General features: G+C 27.3%; 1 protein-coding gene across 8 annotated transcripts in view; it reads left to right on the top strand.

The window, feature by feature from the left end:
* LOC122514024 (alpha-1,6-mannosyl-glycoprotein 2-beta-N-acetylglucosaminyltransferase) overlaps positions 1-21907 on the top strand; it is a 43388-nt gene extending 21481 nt beyond the window's left edge. For 2 of the 8 annotated variants that reach the window (XM_043630810.1, XM_043630739.1), the window contains exons 2-10: positions 5015-5063; positions 7181-7210; positions 10657-10719; positions 15004-15187; positions 15797-16219; positions 16870-17179; positions 17992-18300; positions 19755-20005; positions 20465-21907. In XM_043630810.1, coding sequence (XP_043486745.1) covers positions 7204-7210; positions 10657-10719; positions 15004-15187; positions 15797-16219; positions 16870-17179; positions 17992-18300; positions 19755-20005; positions 20465-20693 — 1776 coding nt within the window. In that variant the 5' untranslated portion in view covers positions 5015-5063; positions 7181-7203 and the 3' untranslated portion in view covers positions 20694-21907. The remainder of the gene's footprint in view (positions 1-5014; positions 5064-7180; positions 7211-10656; positions 10720-15003; positions 15188-15796; positions 16220-16869; positions 17180-17991; positions 18301-19754; positions 20006-20464) is intronic. The other 6 variants (XM_043630662.1, XM_043630869.1, XM_043630952.1 and 3 more) reach the window with 4 other exon arrangements.
* Positions 21908-22285: the final 378 nt, after the last annotated feature.

Below are 22285 nucleotides of genomic sequence, written 5' to 3'. Positions count from 1 at the left end.
GCGTATCGAGATATTTTGAAAATGTCATTTCTAGTTGGACGATATACCTTAACATTAGAAAATCGATGGTAATTCATATTGCTGAATTTTCTCAGATGACTTATGTAATTTAAATAAATATCTAAGTGTGTATATAAATTATAAATTTATGTAGCATTATTGTTCGTTCTTTCATTGTTAAATTTTTATAATCATTTACATCTGAAAAAATAGGAATTTATTTATTATATTGTCGTATTAGTATTATTTAAAAATATGTATAATATTATATTTATTATTATTATAGGCATACATTTGTTACTTTAAGTAAAAATATATTAACAAAAAATATAAAATTTATTTTTTATGTAGATATATTTTTATATTATTTTATTTTTTGTTTATATTAATATAAAATTTTCATTTAATACTATTATTTATTTGAGTATATAAAAAAATCATTTATTGAAATAAAAAAAGAATACTATATGATCTTATTTTAAATATATAATTTATCAAATATATTTTTTGAAGAAAACAAAATACCAATGTCATTGATTTAAAAATAAAAGATTAACATTTTTTAATAAATAATACTCTAGTGTTCATTATTATAAATTAAAACTATATATATATTGTATACGAAGAAATTTATTCCCCAGCCCAATATAAAATACATTTGTTAAAATGAAATAAAAGATATTATAGGATTATTTATTTGTACGTATTTATACGTGTATAAATATGAAAAAAGCATCCTTGAAGAGTGTAATACGTAAATAAGGATAGTTCGAAATGTACTTGTATATTGTCTCATACCGTTATCTTTAAGTCACGGAAGATTCAATATGGCCGCTTATCCGTTATGTGCAATACGCCTAAGCGAGGAACATCTTCCTCTCCGTAAATACATGTGAACGTGTCAGCCATTCGATCGAGTGTCTCTCTATCTTTCTCTTCCTCTATCTCACACCTTCTCGTGTGTTCTGTCTATCTTGTATACTTGAAAAAGGAACCGGTAGAAGGACCGTAATAGATGGTGAGAAATATTTTTTTGTAGATTCAGCTATCTCGCAAAGGAGTGGCCCGATCAAACTTTTGATTGCAAATATAGAATATTTTATGTGGTTTTCAAATTTTCTTATTTTTCACACTCCAACACTTTGATTTTAACTATAATTTAAGTATTTTTATTTTTTACGTAATTCTGGTATTTAATTTAAATTACATTTATTTAATTACAGTTAATATATAATTAATAATATTTATTTAAAATATTTATTATTTTCTATCATAATATTTTATAACTATATTTATAATTATAATTTTAATAAAAAGTTAAATTACGACAAAATAAAAAACATTAATGTATAATTTAAATTTCTTGCGTTAGGCTTACTATTAATTTTTAAATTGTAAAAAAAAATTCATAGAAAATTGAGAAATGAAAAATATAAACAATTAATATTTTTATCGTCTTTCCTAAATGAGTCAGATATAAATAGTATTACAAACCACAACATTTAAGATAATTATCATCATCCGGTCATGTATCGTAACATGCGCAAGTGTTAATTGTGAAAAGAAAATCCTGCGCGTATCAAAGAACACTCATTACAAAATTCTACTTTTGTTGTTGTAATCGTATGCTAGTACTATGATTCTAATCGTTTATTAGAATTTTTAATCTAACAATAAAACTCACATAATTCGTGAAACCCATGTGTGCATTCTTTAGTATATAAAATACTATATAAAAACGTAAAGTTGTTTAAGATCAAAGTAGAGCTATTGATAAGTGTAACTACTCTGAACATATACTGGGTGTCATATTTCCTTTTCGCACAATTCTATCAGCATATTCCATAAATAATAATAATAATAATAATAAATGTTGCATTAACATGGACTTTCAAATATTTTATTCAAAAGTTATAACAAAACCACAAAAAGTTTTCTTGTCCAAAACCATACAGGAATAGATTATCTGTTCAAATTGCAATACCATTTCAAAATGAAGTTCTTTATTATGAATGCAAGACTGGTGTCTACGTAGAATAGAATTGATTTCATTACTTATTTCTTTTTTATTTTCCTTAATTGCAATAAATTACGTCACGAATTCTTTGTATTTATTTCTAACGTCTATTCATTGGTTTTTGATAAACTTTGTATTTTCACTATTCCTCACAAATAAAAATCTAATGGCGTGATATCTGGTGATCTTTGGTGAATCAAGACATTATTTCTCCTCGATTTATTCATCATTGAAGGTAATGGTCATGTAACTTATGCAATACTGATACTCCATAATCTACTGAAAAACCATCTAATTGAATTCTGACTAAAATTCATTTTATAAAAAATCTAAAAAAGATTTTTCAGTTAAACAATAAGTTTCGAATATATTATTGTTGCAAATATTCAAATAAATATCGATACTGTGTACCAATGAAACACCAATCCGTTATAATTTCGTATATTTGTTATAAATGTTTAATGAAATACTTAAATGTTCATAGAATATATGTACATAGAATATATATACATATAACATATGTTGATAAAATTTTACAGAAAAATAAACCTGGACACCCTGTATATTTATGCACACATGGTAAGCGTCTTGAATAGATAAGGAAATAATGTGTGTGTGTGTGTGTGTGTGTGTTTCACTATTGTAGACGAGTTGGTTTGCTAATCCATGTGTGTCTTTGTATGACTGGATATTTAAACGTGTTAAACGAACGTTACGTAGGACATGGAAAAATCTTATTCATGACGCATATGTGTATTTAAATACACATATTGCATCCGTATATACATATATACATGTTAAGTACGACCTTCGATAACGTAATCGATCCACTCGACAAAATTCTAATACTCTAACTAATTTTTATTTTACGGAAAATACATCAACTTAATGAATCGAATGTTTTCTTATGCGTACTGAAAAATTTCATCATAAGTTTCTAACATGATCTATTACTATATGTGTATTCTAATATTTTTCTATTTTTTGGTTTTACGCGGTATTCTTTTTTACACGATTTTTATTTAACATCGTCAACAAATTTAATTCAATTTTTTTTGTACGTGGTCTTGTTTTTCACGATATGAATTTCCAATTTCCTTTCTAGCTGACTTTTTTTATCCAACACAGTTTAAAAATTGTTTTTTTTTTTTAATCCTGCTGCGATTTTAATAGAAAAAAAAATAATTTTATATATTTTTTGGTGGTTAACAGTATCTTTTGTTACACAGTTTTGAATTATTAATTCAATCCCAATTTTTATATATACACACACAATTTTTTTGTCTATTTAATACAATTAAAATAAATTAATTTTTTCAAACCTGAATTTAATATAAAAATATTTGGATAACATTTTATTTATTTATATTTCTTTTATAGGCTTTATAGATTTGCTACTTCAATAACCAATTGTTTCATGTACACGGTCTTCGTGTACAGTTTTCGATTTTCTAAAAAAATCCAATTTGATTTAAATTAGAAAAAAATATTTCGTGTATTTTCTTTTACAAGTTTCATAAATTTATTATTCATATAACCAATGTTTTCATGTACAGTTTTCAATTTTTTAAAATTCTGATTTACTTTAAATTGGAAAGAAAAAGAAATATTTTACGTATTTCCTTTAATAAGTTTTACAGATTTGTAATACAAATAACTAATATTTTTCATATATATAATGTCGTACTTTTTTTTATACGTTTTTGTATTTTCTGGAACAAATTTAGCATATAAAAGAAGAAATTGCTTGTACTCATTTTGTAAACGAAAATTTATTCGAACGCGGACCGTCTACTCGGTAAAGACATTAAGAACGTTACTCCGCATAATGAGTCCGGCCACTTAAGTCATTCAGAAGGATAAAGATCGTCATAAAATCTCGTACTACTCGGACGTTACGCGAGATGTCCAAATTGGGACAAGGACGTCGGTGCGTCGTCTAGCTGCACGCGCTACATTATAATTCAATGGTTAAAGTCAATTACGGTGCATACGGTTGAGAAATAAGTGGGAGGTAGGGTAGGGGCGGGAAAATAGTGGTGGGAGTAAAAAGAGGAATAAATTCTATTGCGCTAAAATTTTTAATCCAATTGATCAAAACATTTCAATTAGTCCATCAATTTTGATAACACACCAAAATTCAATTTCATTAGGTTCTATAAAATAATAACAAATAAGGGCAATAATATAAATTCTTTTTATAATATAAGGGTATAAATATTTATTACAACACAGAGAGAGTACTAATATCAATATTTTTTTTTTATAATGGAATTAATTATTTAAATTATTATTATATATTTATATATAATAATAATATTATATATATATATATAATAATATAATTTCATATTTCATAAGATAATAAAAGTTAAATGCAATAATATTTTATTACCAGCGATTTGTAAATAAAATATTAATTTTCATTATTATAAAATTTAATTTAGAGAAATACTCGACCTACATCTAAAATAAAATAATAATAAAGCTATTTCCAAGTTTCATTCTATATTTTTTAATTATAAAAATAATTTGATTTTTCTACAAAGAAACTAAGAAATAAAAATAAAAACGGCAAAGAAAAGAGAAGTAAAGAAAAGAATGTTGGAATCTCAGACTTTGATTCCTTCCGGTTCGTTTCCCACGCTTTAGACTTCCAACTTAATCGTGTTTAACCTTGAGAACTTGCCTTCTATGTTCCCTTAATTAATTATGCGAATCAGCAGGCCGTGCTAATTATTCCTCCTGCCGGCGTTAATTCCGGACTCAGAATCGGAAGTTGCTGACCCGGTCCTCTCGGTACGATAATCTCATGCCAATTAACGCTTAGAAGATATTTTCTTCTTAAAGATTATAAAGACAAACGAACCGGGTGTACTCATTAACAAGCTACTAATCAGGATCCAGATTTTTCTCAAGTCATTTTGAATAAGACCATTGACCGTATCCTATTCACCCAATAAATTTATTTTTTCTGTTTTTTTGTTTTTGTTATAGATTTTTTCAAAATGGAGGACCATCCAACGAGCTGTCTTCTTTTTTTAAGGTAAATAATTTTTGTGATATCAAATTTCTGTGTATTGCAATGATTCGTTATGGAATAAGATCACTTTAAAGTTCCAAAAGATAATTTATTTTAAAAAATTTTTTGGTAAGAATATGATAAGTGTAAGGAAAAATTTGTTTAAGAGATTTTATTATATACACTTTAAACGAAATTTACAAATTTTTCTATTGCAAGTCATCACAAAATGGCAGTAACACAGTTCAGCAAAACTAACCTCGCATAGAATACAGTGTTTCGCAAAACTTTGACTGTTGGTTCACTTGAAATTTATACTAGTACTATATAAATACATTATTTAGGGGACGTAAAGGATTTGAATAAATACCGAATATTTATTTTTCGATGTAAAATATAACGAAAAATTGTTCATAAGCAAAAAAGTTTAATGATATTGCATAATGTGAAATCCCTAAATATAAGGTTAGCATTGCTGAACCATGGCGCTCATTTTATTATAATAGTCATTTTATGATTATTTGCAAAGAAAAAATTTGTTAATGTTATTAAAAATGTGTATAATAAAATAATCTAAAAGAATGTTACCTTACACTTATCATATTTTCAAAACAATTTCTCAAAAATAGGTTATTTTTCCAAGCAATAGAATGGTTTTACCCCTAAAAAAAAACAGAATGACACGTGGTATATGCGAAGTTTGAATTTATAAAATACGAACACGAGAATATGAATTCGTGATAGACCCATCCTCGTTCCTCGAAATTCGAGATGGAAAGAGATTCTGTTCAGTCTCTGGTACATATGTACTCACGAAGTCACATTAGTGGCAAGCTATTTGATAGTTTGCCAAAAAAAAGACTACATGAATTAAAGTTATTGCTCGATGGGTGGAATTTTTACGCATACTGTAAAATCCTCTCTTTCTCTCTCTTTCTACGAATATTATAATAATATATGTATATGTGTGTGTGCGTGTGCGCGCGCGCGCGCGCGTGTGTGTGTGTGTTTATTATCTTGAAATTATTTCCATTAAATTATCTATTTATATATTTATTATATTAGCAAATAACTTTATGCGGTATTTTCTAAAAAAAAAAATAAAAAAACCGCATAGAATAATTAACCAATTGTCAAATACAATTTTTTAATAAAATATCAGTCTAAATTGTATAATTAAAATAATTTATATATGTCATTTGGTTTGTAAATAATGGTGTTTATTTTCAATTTATATTGAGTTGGGAAAAAAATTTCGTATTTTAATGCAAAAATGAAACAAATATTTTGTAATTTTTCGTATTCAACGTTTCTTCAATTGATTAAAAACTGTTTTGTGGTTATATTTAATTTCTTGCCGATATCATAACTGTTAACGTACCAGTCTTGCACAATGTTTTCCATCACTTCATCAGTACTAAAGTTCATTCATTTATCAGGAAAATACGAAGGAATTTTTTGCCCGATCCATGTTCGTTACTGTAAAAAAAATTAATACAAAGTAAAAATAAAATTTCAATTTATACTTTAATTGAATTGTAGAATATACGATTCATATTTTTATCAAGAAAAATAAGGAATAAAAATAAATTTTTATAAATTGAAAATAATAATGCGTTTCAATTGAATTCTAATAAAAAAGATTATCAGTCAACTTCGATATAAGAACTATCTTAAAAGATAATTAAATAATAAATTAGTTAACCACAGTAGGAATTACATAATATTGTGATTTTTATTTTGTAAAAAATTAAAACCTCACAGAATAACTTTTACATAAAATTGGCTGATAAATCGGTACGGGTTTTTGTTATTTTATTTTCTTATCAACCGCATAGACTTATTCGCCCCAACTTGATAAAATTATTAAAAATATCAAACAATAATTCAATTATCATTTTTTTTTATTTATTATTGACTATTAAATAAATCGTTAAAAAAGAAATTATAATGCAAGAAAAACAGCAAGAAATAAAAACAAATAAATATTCCAAATTTAAAAATAGAAAAATACCATAGAGCATCATAGAAGTCAGAATAAATAAAATTTTCATCGAAATTTACGTTTATAAGAATAATAAAAAAAACAATAAAAAAACAATGTAATCTTTAACTACAATTTAATGTATCTTTTGTTTCAGAATACTTACCTAAGGATGACACGATGAGAGGTGAGTCTTTTTTTATTTCGTAAGCTTGACGACACGAAAAGAAGCTTTAATGTAGAGAGAAACGACGGTGTAAGTCTTCGTGGTTACAACTAGAATGGATTTAAATCGCATTTTGTGTACACCGATGACAAACACGTTATGAAATAATGTCTATTGCATTTCATTGATAATATTATCATGGAATTATTTGAATCGAATAAAATAGTTATGGCGAACCTTTTATTGGCAATGAATCAAAATAAAGTTACATATTTTTTTTTATATTTCCGAGTAATAGTTCAATATTTGAACATATGTGATATTTAAAAAAGTAAAATTAAATTTAATATCGAATTTATTTTATTGATTGATAATGTTTCATATAATAAATTACATTATTATTGATAAGTTTCATTTAATTTAGTGTAGAAAATAAAAACAAAATTAAAATAAAATTATATTTAAAAGAAAGTAATAAATAATTGATATTTTAATTATAAATTTAAACTTATATCACGCGGATTAAGGATTCGCCATAACTAAAACAAATAAACCGTAATTAAAATTAAAAGCAAAAAAATAGAAAAACATTGTAGAAATAAATAAATGTACAAAACGAGAATGAAAATTCAAATATGCAAAATACGGGAAAAGCTTCTACCTTCGTAATCGTCTAGGCTCGTTTTAATTGAATTTCACTGCGAACAAGATTCCCTTTTTCTTCCAAGATAATAAAATTACTTAGAATCAAGATATCCACGTACGCGTAACGAGCTGTGGCACGCATCGCGAATCGTTGCACGCAATGCATCCTCGTAATTCGCGTGGAAACAGGCAAGGAAAAGAAGAAGAAAAAATGAAAGAAAAAAAAATTAAATATAAAGTTAGATAAGAAAAAAGAATAACTTTAAGAACGAATAAACGAGCGAACGAGCCGAGCCATATTTCTTAATGAGCGATTAAAAGATTATTACGAATTATCTAACGCAGTGATTTTCAAACTTTTTTTTACGGTTCGTGGAATCCTTATAACTAAATGTAAAGATATTTTATGGAATTTTTCTTCATGAAATTTTTCAAACACGACTCTATAAAATGTAATATAATTAAATAAGAATTCGTGGAACCCTTTGGAATGTTACTTGGTACTTTAAGATTCCATGGGAACACAGTTTAAAGACCACTGATTTAATGCATTGGAAAAAAAAAAAAGAAACAATATTATGTTTACATATTACACACATGTACGCGTATACGTTTATTTATGTTTGTTTTTATACCTAATATATAAATATGAATCAAGTGAAGAAATCAAGAAATAAACGATTACAATATCTCGAATGTCTTACGCAAGATAATACATCGAGCATAACGAAACATCTAGGATAGTTTAAATTAACATTAAATTAATTAGGAATACTTTCTAAAAAGAAATATTTATATGCAAAATTAGTCAATAAGAAATTATAATATAAAATAAAAGAAATCATTATCTATGGATTGTCTCAAAAAAAAAGAAATAAATTTAATTATGCTTCACTTTAAGACTTGCATTACATAAATACAATTTCATTAAAAAAAAATTAATAAAATTAATAATACTAACACGTCACCTCCTGGTTGTACTAAAAAAAATTAATTAATTATTTAACAGATTTTAAATGCCATATTTAATAAATACAATTTAATTACTTAAAAAAAATATTAATCATAATAATAATAACAATGATAATAATAATAATAATAATAATAATAACAAGAATAGCCGGTTACTTATTGGTTCGACTAAAAAAAAATAAATTTAATTAATTTGGTTATATTTTAAGAGTTGCATCTGATGCGTAAAATTTAATTAAAAAATAATAATAATATTATTATTATCAATCCGTTTCCTATTAGTTATACCAAAAAAATCAAATAATAATAACGATCAAAATCTTTATTTAAATATTATATTTCTGTACCTATTTGTTTTTCTATACTCAATAATGTGCTTTTAATTATTATTATTTACAATTAGTGTTCTGTTCTTATAATTATAAATTGAATAAATTCATCGATTAGAATGAATTTTTTTATAATTAATAAATCGTCTAAATATTCGCAAAATAATTTAATTAAAGTTTTGTCTGTTGTGTAAATTTAAAAAAGAAGGTTCAAGGTCACTTTTATATCTCTCAAAAAATGTATTTAAAAAAATCATATTGCATATCTTAAAATGTAACGTAATTTATTGCAAATTAATTAACACGTTTTTCAATACAATTAATAAATAACAAATAATTTTGAACAATAATTTTAATTAAACACATCCTGCGTAAGCTACAGCAAGTATAATTGGAAATTGATCAACTTAAGCGTACGATATGGTAAATAAAAGAATATTTATTTTTTGTTTCTATTCTTCTTTTTTATTTTGTTTTTTTTTTTATTTGTCACGTTAAATGGAAATACCAGCGTAACAAATAAACATATGCCTAGTATATAGAAATAGAAATATTATTTATGCATTTATGCGTACACGTTGCATGTTTGTGAAAACTGTAATTATTTGTCGTCAAGAGCACATTATCAGAGAGATGATACAGACAAAAAAAAAAAATAAAGAAGAATGTCTAAACACTCCTTCAATAAAATTTTCTCTATCGCAATTCTGGATTGTGTCAAGCTAATCAATAATAAATATGGAATTCTGTATGGAGTTTAAGTTTACTAATCAGTGACGAGTATTTTCGATGCTTATTCGAATCAATCGTATTATATAACATATAAGATATATATGTATATTTATGTATGTGTATAACCGTATAAACACATAAAAGCATACGTAGGCTCATATCTAATATTTAAAAGTAGGCTGTGTTCGTAGAATATCTCACGATATCGTATTTTTAATTTATTCGCATACGATATTTACTTGTTTCAACGAGTTAACTGTTTATGGCCTACCAAAGTTATTACAGAAATGAATGTATTCAATTTTAAATAGGATAATCATATGTGTCGGTAATTTTCACAGTAAATTGACAATAAATGTAGACAATGAAAATATGAGAATTTTTAATGGTTTTATTTTATATATTAAACTTATTAATATTATTCATATAAAAAAAAATCATAAAATAAATTTATATTATTTTTTTAAATTTACCTCACTATCGCCATTACCGGTGCGTATATGAAATATGTATTTTTTATTCAAGATTATTTGCAGAAAATAAATGATTAAATTGTTTAGGTTTGTTCTTCTTTCTTTTTCTTTTATAAAAAGAAATCATTGCTTAGCATTAGGCAGAATAAAAATATACCAATAAATAATATCTTTTTTTAAACATATTATCAACGAGATAGTATACCACAAATTAAATTTCTTTTTCTTGTTTCTTTTTATATATAGTATGTAAGTAATTATTTTAGAGAAAGTAGTCAAGATAATATAACAATTACTCTAAACTTTTTTCTTTTAGGAAAACCACTAACTTATTCTAAGCAGAAATATGCAAAAACGATACGCGGAAAAAGGTCGGGAGGTAAAACAAATTTCCATAACATAGTATAAATATTAGTGTTCGATGTTGATTTCACCAATTGTTTTTTCTTGCAAATCCATTTGTCCGAAAAAAGGCACCTCAATATTTTACGTAAACGTATACGATATTACATATAAACAATATTATGCAAACATTCCTACATTAAATATGCACATTTTCATCGGTGTTTCGTTAAAGTTTCATTAGATTTTCATCATTATTTCACAAATATTCAAATAAATTTTTTTATAACAAAAGAATTCTTCTATGAACTGAATTGTATTCTACATTTTTAACTTACAATTAATTTTTCATGTAAAATCATCCTCTTCTCTCGCTTATACCACAAATTACAGGACATTCTGAATATATATTTTTTGTAATATATATCCTTTATATATTTTTTTTCCACCTATATATATATATTACCGTTAAAGTGTTATAATCAGTTAATTCATGAAAAACTTGAATTTTACACGAAATAACTAAACGTCTTAGGGAAAGCATTTTATTATACACTTAAACTAGTTGTTTTAGGAAATAACTAACAATAAGTAAAATATAAACTCACAAGAGACAAATAATTAAAATATGAGATTAATATTTAACCTATTTTAAAAATCTGCCTTTTTTACTATAAAAATGCTCATAGTTGTTCATTTTTATTTCTTCCTATATTTTACAAAACAAATGATCTCTTAATCATGCTGTTTCTATCATATTTAATTTCCTTTTCATACTTTAACAAACTCACCTTTCGCGAATTATCTATATTATCTAGTTAAAGTATGTAATTTTGCCTTCTTTTATACTTTAACAAATTAGTATAGTTATTTCATTGTTTACCAGGTTATTTCATGAATTAACGGTAAAATATATATCATTTTAAACATTTAACCAATCTAAATAGAAGAACGTATTCGTCCGTTTTACTGCATACGGAATGCCAGCGAAAGACTATCGATCCTCTTCTTCTATTACTATACATATATATATATATATGTTATATGCACATACATACATAAACATATATACACTGATACTTCGAAGCATGTCGTTGTTCTTTCCATGAAACTACTCGTTAATCGAGTGCACTTTTTTCTTCGATAATTTTACTAGAAACTAATGAGGGGGTCACGAATATATATAGAAGAAATGAAATACGTTGATTAAAATCAAATCTAATCGAATTAAATCTTATTAAAACAAATTTAATTAAATGGAATCAGTTAAAAAGAAGAAAAAGAAGAAGAAACAAATAGATCGAAACGTTGATCTCGCTTTTAGTATCATTCGACTAATTTACATTTTAGCAATTCTATTTATTTTTGTTGATTATAAAACAAAATACCGGTTAATATGCAATTTAAGTATTAAATAAAATAACATTAATGTCCATGCATTAATATATATTTATGAATATTTATATTTGTTTTTCATTATATTATTCAATAATATTATTTTGTATAAATACGTTTAAATATAATATGTTTCCTGTTTCTATAATTTAAAATGCAATTATAAGGAACGAAGTTTATATTTGAATTATTAAACACACGTACTATATTGTTTATCGGCTCGTAATTATGAGAACATTATTCCACTAATAGTTTATCAGAAAAATTCAAACAATAGATTAATGAGATCATTTATTGGATAACACGCACATATCACATATACACAAGTAATACAAAAAGTGTCCATCGACCCTTAATTATCTAAAATTAAATAATCAATTTAATTCGTAAATTTTAATTACAAAACAAAAATTCAATTGACAGCTTCATTTCTATTAGAGTTTATTTTTTTTTATTCATGTTTTATTATTTATTAATTGATTATTTAATAATGCATGGCAATAAACGAAAATAATTGATGAAAGTAGAATGGTAATTTGAATAATAGTATAATATAAAAATTGTTTTATTGATTGATAATATTTTACAGGAAAAAGATCACAGATATTGGGTATATTTTAGTTTTTTTCTGGTTTCTTTTTTATAAAGTTAAAATTGCTTAATTAATAATGCATAATATTAAAAAAAAATAAGATATAAATAATAAAAGTAGTTGGATGTTTTAATAATTGTATAATATAAAAGTTCATCCATGTGTTGGTAATATTTTACAAAACAAGAGTTCCCAAACGATAAGAACCGTTCTGTGTAAAATTAATTTTTTATCTTACTTTAAGGGTTCGTAAGCTTCCTACATAACTTGGTCCAATTAAAATTAACCAAAATCAAGATAAAAGATAATACTCGAGGATGTACCTACTTCAATTAAAAATACATATATTGTACATTAAAAAAAAGCATGTTGCAAGTGTATTATATTATATAATAATATAAGTACTCTCAAAAATATTTGGAGAAACTACGGTATTGATTATTAATTTTATAAATATATATTTCGCTTGTTTAATAAACAGGTTATTACTAAAAACAATAACCAAGATAATTACTTCGAAATATAAAATTAAAATAGTTAATCATACTTCAGTTTTCAAATAAGTGTATTTAAATATTTCTATCGTTTCATCGTTATTCCATTAGTTTATTTTTCATGTGAAATTCACACACACAAGAATAATTTGTATTGATATACTATATATATTTAAGATTCGATTATGCCACACCAATCACTTTCTTTTTTTTTTAATTTCTTTTTGTTTCAGGAAAACGTATCTCGTTAACCCACTTATTTTGTTTTGATGTTTCACAAGAATTTTCAAAAGTTAGAAACTCTTGTACATTACCTCCTATCTTATTTTCTTTCATTATCGTCAAATCCAACTAAAATCACTGGATTTGACAAGAAATTTCATTGCGTTTCCCTCGTTATTACGTTGTGGAACGATTGTAGGTCGAGCAGTATATACTATACATACTATACATGAGTTTTGTCTAGTTATATACTCCACACTCAGTGTCAGACTCATGCTTTGTTGCATTTCATTACTGTGTGTCTCTTTCTCTATTGCGAATATGATTTCACTTATTAAGAACATAACAGCACCTGGAAAAATATTACACATTATTATGGTCAGAAAATAAATTTGTGTACATGTGTGCATGAATGAGGGTGTGTGTGTATGTTATCGGAAATATTCGAAATTCGTTTTATCATGAATTTACTAGTTCAAATCTAAAATATCTATAAATTTTATTAACTTCTGGTTCATAACAAAATTTATTAATAGAACTAAAGTGAATAATGATAAATATAATTTTTTTTATTTATTTATATTATTGAACTGTGAAAAAGAAAACAATTTTATTTTGATTAAGCAACTTCTTTCTTTTTTAGCAATAATTTTTAACTAAATTTCAGATATTTATAATAACAGTGACTTTATTTTAAAATTTAGTACCACGAGTAACTCTTGATTAAAAGTAACGTTTATTTTAATAAAAAATATATTCATTTAGATATTAAGGAAGAAAATTTAACATAACATAATATTTTAATTTCCATCCCATTTAATCCCTACCCTTGCATTAAAATTTCAAATGATACATACCCCTATCTCGTGATATATCATTTTAAAGATAATAAAAATCTGCGTTTAACTGTATTTAAAACATAAAATTTGATCGATTCGTTTACGAAATATAACAAAAAATTATAAGATAGTACCGAAAATAATTTATCCTTAATTCTATTACTTTTAAAATGTATAACAAGATATGCCATTTAAAATTTCAAAACAGGTTTAACTTACAATTAGATGAAAAGGATATTTTATCAACGATTGGTTTATTTAAATTCACATACTTTTCCTCCAAAATTTTAGATTAAATAATAAAATAAATAAAAAAATAAATAAAAAAAATAAATAAAATTAGATGAAAAGGTTATTTTATCAACGATTGGTTTATTTAAATTCACATACTTTTCCTCCAAAATTTTTTTTTTTAAATAGGTTTAAATCAATAATTATCCAACGTAGCAATCTTTAAAATGAAGACACTGTATGTATATATATATAAAATATGTGATTCCACTTACAAATCAAAGTTGACCTTCATATGACATATACGCGTGCACCTACAAAAAAAACTAATAATATCAGATAATGTGCCCCCTTAAACCATTCAATTTTTGTCTACCATATTTGTTTCTACCATCAACAGTTTCAAGTGATATTTAAGTAGATCGATTTAAATGGAAAACCCTGTATATACAATATACAACATGATCATAGAAATAAAAAAAAGTAAAAGGAAATAATTCAATTTTAAAGTAAAAAGTAATCTGAAAATTTGACATTGTGCGACACAGGGGTCACAGCGGTTGGAGTGGTGAGATCAGGTCGTGGTACTTTACTGAGGACACTTGTCCTCGTATTTCTGGCGACGTTTCTCTGGCTGCAGCTCCATGTGATCAGCTTAACCGGCGGGGACACGTCTGGACAGTCTTCGGCTAACGAGACGCTTTTTGCGCTGGTCCCACAGGAACTTCACAGGTTCGTTCTGTATTCTATTCTTATCAAATCCACCTTTTCAATATACAGTGTTACCATTAATATGTATATTTATTTAAATATATATAAATTAAATATACCAATAAGTAATATCAACATATTTAAATAAATAAAATACATGCTATTGTGTGTATTTAAAAAAACAGAAAGAGAAAGAAATGGTCAGTATTTTTCATTTAACCCTTGAGGCATGGAATTTTATAAAATAGAAAGACTCATATTGCACAGAAATTGTATTTCTTTTTTTAATTGCACAAAGTTGGTTTATTTTTATTAATAAAGGAATAACATAATTTAAAAACATAAAAAGATAATAATAATTTAATTAAGTTTTTTGTTATACAATGGGATTCAAATAGTCCTATCGTGCACAATTACGCATAAAAAAAATGGGACTTTTTTAATACCGCCGTGGCTGAAAGAGTTAAATAAATATTTTTTTTTTCTAATAAAACATTTCAAAATTATTAATTGGCTAAACCCAATCCATTAAGAAAAAAAATAATAACGGGAGAAAACAGTTATATCTATAAATTAATTTACCAGAAGTTTAAATATTTTCTTTTCCTTTTCTTATGATAATTAATGAAGGTTCCTGAAAGAACGGCGTAATGCGTCTTTGACGTCAAGCAATGGAACTTCTGGCACGCTAACGGATCTTGAAATCGAGGAAATTCGTCGTAACATTGATCGGATAAACTTCGAGCAAAAGGTTTACAATGAGGAAGCGTTTGGTCCACTTGCCGCTGATGCACCGATCATCGTCGTCCAAGTTCACGTTAGGTTGACCTACTTGAGGCACCTGATCGTCTCTCTGGCACAAGCCAGGGGCATAGAACAGGCTCTTCTTGTTTTTAGTCATGACGTGTGGAATCCGGACATCAATTACTTAGTTCAGAGCGTTGACTTCTGTCGTGTCATGCAAATATTTTATCCACATAGCATACAAACGCATCCTAGAACTTTTCCCGGGGAAGATCCAAATGACTGTCCGAGAAACATTCACAAGGAACAGTAAGAAATATTTAAATTTGAAATTTGTTAAAGATCCTTTTTTGTTCTAATTGTAAACCGATGTTGTCGAACACGGGACACTAAAGTAGCAGCATGAATCAGCAGATAACAAAAGAAAATAAAAATAAAGGACTCCTAAAAGCTATTTTAGCTAGCACAAAAGATAAAAAAGGTTTCCAACGGTAAGGCGCGCCCTTTAGTCTTGTGCCCTCAAGTATTCGACATCATTGGTTCCTAAGAAAACATTAGAAGTGTATAGATACCTGAGCCTTAGGGCATAGCAGGGTTTCTTTACAATTGAGATAGGTCGAGTCGGGGTCTCGAAAGTTTATAAAAACAGAAACGGTTTTTAACTACCTAATATTTAAGAATCCAACTTGCATTTTAGGATCAAACGTTCGAGACGAAATCCAACGCTCAATTCAAAATCTTATTTTTCCCTTCTAATCTTGTACTTAAACTTTTGAATCATAATTTTATAATGCAATTAAATACTATAATTTTTATGCAAAGAATCCTAAATATGTTTATGTGTCCTCGAATTTTTAGGATCCTGACTCGAATCGCCTTATTTTTTGTACTCGTACACACGTAAGCAAATTTGAACGTTGTTATATTTTCTTATTATTTTTGTTCATATTATTTTGCAGAGCCTTGTATTTAAAATGTATCAACGCGAAGCATCCAGATCTTTATGGTCATTATCGGGAGGCAAAGTTTACACAAACGAAGCATCACTGGTGGTGGAAAGCCAACAAGGTCTTCGATCAATTAACAATAACGAAAAATCATACGGGTATGGTCCTATTCCTTGAGGAAGATCACTACGTAGCTGAAGACTTTCTTCATGTGTTGAGACTAATGGAACGCACCTGCAAACACAGCTGTGAACGTTGCAACGTTCTTTCCTTGGGTACATACCTCAAGACGTACAACTATTTCGCTGACTTCAGTCGTAAAGTGAGTAAGAATTCTAATAATAAGTCTAACTAAATCGAAATAAATTGAAACAATGTAAGTCTTTCTGCAACATCTATTGCGAGGAGTGGGCAATGGCCGATTTACACGCTGGAACACTATGCTTTATTATAAAACACTTTACACTCTTTTAACAAATATTACGTTCTCGTATATTTCTTTTGAAATTGCATTTTATAATCGGGATGTTCTGTATTAGAAAAAAAAATTTAAAAAAAAAAATGTGCGCCTAATTTCTGTACATAAGCTCTGAACAAATCAAAACAAAACAAACGCTTGGAATTTTCGTTATTTCATTTACAGGATTTCATTTGATCATAATACATTTCCGTATCATCGCTGAACTATCGTATCTTTGGTTTATCTTCTTACAACATTGTAAATTTACTTTACACATGTAAATACGATACTTGTTATCATCGATATTTAAACTTAATTTTTACTGTTATTAACTTAAAAAGAAAAAAAGAACGATATGTATATATAACAAGTATTGTTGAAAACCTTCCCTCACGCAATAACGAGCGAGTATGCGAACAAATGAGACATTGCAACTTGCTCGGAATGTTTACAACACCGTCACCACAGCACAGAAAGAAATTCACTTTGTTTGAAAAACAACAATCTCGTCTTCGTGTTCCAAATTGTTGAAGTGTTTCTCTCCAAATTCTCTCCAAATTCTCTCCAAATGTCCTCCAAATTATCTCCAAATATTCTTCCCCTATTTTTCTTTCTTTTTCACTTCATTGTGAAAAGTATCTGTGTCGATGTTTCACGCACGCCCGATCCGTTAGTTCCTTGGCGTAAACGGCGCCTTACAAAAGGAACTACTACATGGATTAAAGAAGCATGAATCACCGGGACTGCAGAATCCTCTCATCAGTAGCAGTATCACCAGCAGCATCGGCGGCAGCAGCAGTAACAGCGATAGCAGCAGTAGCAGTATCAGCAACAATAACAACAATAACAACGTTGCTGTTGGCAACGTCGTTGGAGGACAAACTGTTGCTGGAGTGTCGACCTATCAGAGTTCTCAAATGGTGCATGCTGCACCTTCTTGGGCTTTCCAGCTCTTACCAAGTCTCTACACCCACTATCAGAAGGTTTTCAGACCCAGATGCAAAAACACACACAAAAACGGAATATTAGAGAATTGATTAGAGACATTACAATCCTCCTACAATCCCAATCCTATTTTTCTGATAATTATCTTCAGAATATCATCCGTTGCGAATCTGAGTTCGCATTTTGATCTTGCTTCTATATCACCTGGCACTTCTTCTTATTATTCTTCCGTATTATCTCAATTTACCTTTTTTTTTTGCACGCTTTTATAATCTCTAGGGTATTTATTAATTATTATCGTTTTAATCCAACTAATCGGATCAGCTGATATAACGCATAACCTTCATCCACCTTTTTACATAGAGAATATTATGTTTGATAATTCTTATACTCAGAATGACACATCGAATAAGACAACCATGATCATTTCTAAGAACTGGAATTGTTATTTTTGTTACGTACAATTGTCTCGTTCGATGTAACATTTCTTGCTTTTATTTTAGTCATCATGTAGATAACGCTATTATTTATTTTCTCCTGAAAAAGCATCTCATTATTCAAACGACACTAGAAATGTTCTTCGTTTGTCAATCAATATTCTCTTGAACGAAATGTACAACCGAAGAACCCTACTTTTATTTATTGTTTTCCGCTTCTTTTTTGCTATTCTCTACTTTATGCACAAGGGTTCCTTTCTCATCCCTCTTTTTTATTCATCGTTTGGGCCACTATGTTTCTTTTTTTTCAATCGTTTGGTTTTTTTTTCTACTAGCTAAATAACGATAAGGCAAGTCTCGTCAACGGCATATACGGTGTATCATAGATCGTATCGTACGGAAGAGTGTATACAAGTTTAATTATTGATAATGATCTCTATATAGTCCTAGTAATCAATAAATGAGCCTTTTATAGACCAAATCGATTAATTCCACAAAAAATAAAATCAACAATATTGATAATGTCATGTATACTATCAAACTATTATATTTATTATTCAATTTTTCTTATTATTAATTTCTTAATTAACGAGTAATACAGAACTTGATGCATATAAAATTATAAATTAAATATTTACATTATTATCATCTCAATGGAATTGATATCAAATATTATGGGATAATAATTAAATAATAAGTTAGTAGTTGTGTGTTAAATATAAACAAAATTACGTCTTCCAGATATTGTAATATATAAAGAAATTAAATCTAATTATTATAAATCAAATGCTTGATGATAACTGAAGTTCAGACATAAAAAAATTGGTATTAATCACTTTGGCCTGTTAACTAACAGCTCAAATATTGATCGTATCAAATTTAGTACAGTTTCTTGATGGGCGTACGAAAAGGAACGTATATTTCTAATCGATAAAGATAATAAATAAACAAAATAATGAAATCGATCGTTATCGTTCCTTTTCCACGAACGTCTTTTAAATGAAATCTTGCCGAATCATAGATTCTAACATCGATCATTCTTCTTGACAACCTAGGCTGAGGTAATACCCTGGATATCGAGTAAACACAATATGGGTATGGCCTTTAATCGGGTCACGTGGAACAAACTGAGAAAGTGTACCGCTCAATTCTGCTCGTACGACGATTACAATTGGGATTGGAGTCTTCAGCACATCGCTCAAACTTGTTTACCACCAAGCAAAGGGGCCGGTGCTGCACCTCGCATTGATTCCGGCTTGATTACTATGATGATGAGAGCTCCCAGAGTCTTCCACATTGGTGAATGGTAAAATCAATATCCGAATTATTAAAAATTTTTTTTTTGCAATTATCCAGAATAGGATTCACTTCAAGAATTTTTATTAAGTGATCTGTGAATAGTGTTGTCAAGGTCAATATTCTCAATACAAGGAAAAAATATTATTTATTAACCCAATACTAAATTGATTATTTTCTGCATTCGGTTGTAAAAAAAATATAAATTTTGACTGATTAAAATATAAAAAGGTATAAATAAATTCCTGCAACCTTAATTTAAATACTTCAATAAAAATAGCTAATATTAAAAATTAAATACACTGTTAAACATATTTTCCTGTACTTCTTAGAAACTAATTGTAAGACCAAGTGGTTACAAATATAATGAAAAATATTCTAAATTTTGATCTTAAACATTTCATGATTCCTATTCTGCAAAATTATCAATTGTTGTGCTGTCATAATAAATAGATAAACAATGTTTCAGCGGTGTTCATCACAAGAAGAATAATTGCGAGTCAACGGCGGTTATAGCAAAAGTTCAAAATGTATTGAGAGCTGCTAGGGATCATCTATTCCCATCGCAATTAACCTTAACGGTTGCTGGTATGGCAAAAAAGACTAAATTGAGGAAAGGTAACGGCGGATGGGGAGATGTTAGGGATCATCAGCTCTGTTGGAATATCACGATGTACCCGGACCTTGTCCTGCCTTAAAACATTTCATCAAAAACAAAATAAATAAAGAAACATAAAGAACATCTCAAATAAGGTGTTCATCATTATAAAAGACAACGTACTATTACATACTACTTAAAAAAAAAAAAGAAGAGAGAAAAGAAATTTAGATGCCAGCTGTACTTACCAATTGATTGTTCGTATATTCCAACACTTGTTGTCATCGACACACAGGAATCGTTTCTATATCGTTTCATAAATCGGATCAGTGAACGTGTTGGTCCAAGAAAAGACTCTATTTCTACGATACGAACTCGATTTTTGTTAAGTATCGAGCTTGTTATTTTAAATATGCGTCTTTCAAATCGTGATCTCTGGAATGAGAAGAAAAAACAAACCAACAAATATGTCTCTCGAAATTTGTATGAATGTACGTCACCATAGTGTATATCTGCAAATGGGAATAACGAATTTATAGTATACATATATATAATATATATGTAAACATATTTATATATGTGTGTGAGTGTGTGTATTGAGAGCTAAAAAAGCTTTCTATATTTCGTTAAAACAAAAAAATAGCGGATATCACTAAAACGTGATTACTACTCACATGAGGATTACGTTTCCTCCTATTACGTTTAGATAAATTGTTGAGTGTTAATAAATCCTTCCTAATTTGAAAAACACGACGTTGACATCACTGCGAGAGAATCGTTAACAAAAAAAAGATTAATATAAAACATAAAGTTTAACTATTAAAGATGATGATGACGATGATGATGATGAATTCCACCCCCGTACGATCGATCGATTCTTTCCCAATTAAAAATCGTGATTTTTCAATGCTGACATTTGTTATTAATAGTTATGTAAACAATTAATTGTTATATTAGTGACTTATATAAAAAAAAACAAAATAATCGTTGTTTAACGTATCTCAACACCATGTAATACGTTCCTATTTTTCGATGATACACAACTTTCAAGACGAAGTGAAAGTTTGTAACAAGAAATGTGTTTTTTGTGTCCTTTGGCATGGAGTAGGAGGAAGATGAAGAAGAGGATGATAAATAATAATAATTATTGTTTAACAATTTTGCATCGAAGAGTATAGTCGGGCCAGCAAAGAGACTTTTTCAAAGAATTTCGAGTTTCCGAAAGTCACACATAGGCCGAAGTTTGCCCCGAAATGCGCACATACGTTGTAACTCTAGTCACAATAAACGTTGGACGATATTTCATTCCATTAACAATCTCAACCATTTTTATTTGTATTTATAACTATTTATATGTTTATTTATTTTTAAATCATATATATGTACATATAGCATGATTAAATTCATTACCGAAGTATTCAGAGGAAATTAGCAAAATTAATGTTATTTTTTATATATTTTTGTCATTTAAAAATGTATTATATTCATTTAAATGTTCTGCACCACGCATTGATAGTCATTTAATAATATATAGTCATTTAAAAATTAATTAATATTAAATGTTAAAACTGAAAATAATCAGAGTAATTTGGCTTTTCATACTTAATGATCAATAATGATCAATAATTTTGAAAATTTTAAATATTGTTTTGAGCAAAGGCTCGATACAATAAATAAAATATTACGATATGA

This window comes from Polistes fuscatus, unplaced genomic scaffold (assembly GCF_010416935.1).
Source record: "Polistes fuscatus isolate 324 unplaced genomic scaffold, CU_Pfus_HIC Scaffold1, whole genome shotgun sequence".
NCBI classification, from domain to species: domain Eukaryota; kingdom Metazoa; phylum Arthropoda; class Insecta; order Hymenoptera; family Vespidae; genus Polistes; species Polistes fuscatus.
This window is presented reverse-complemented; position numbering and strand designations above follow the sequence as displayed.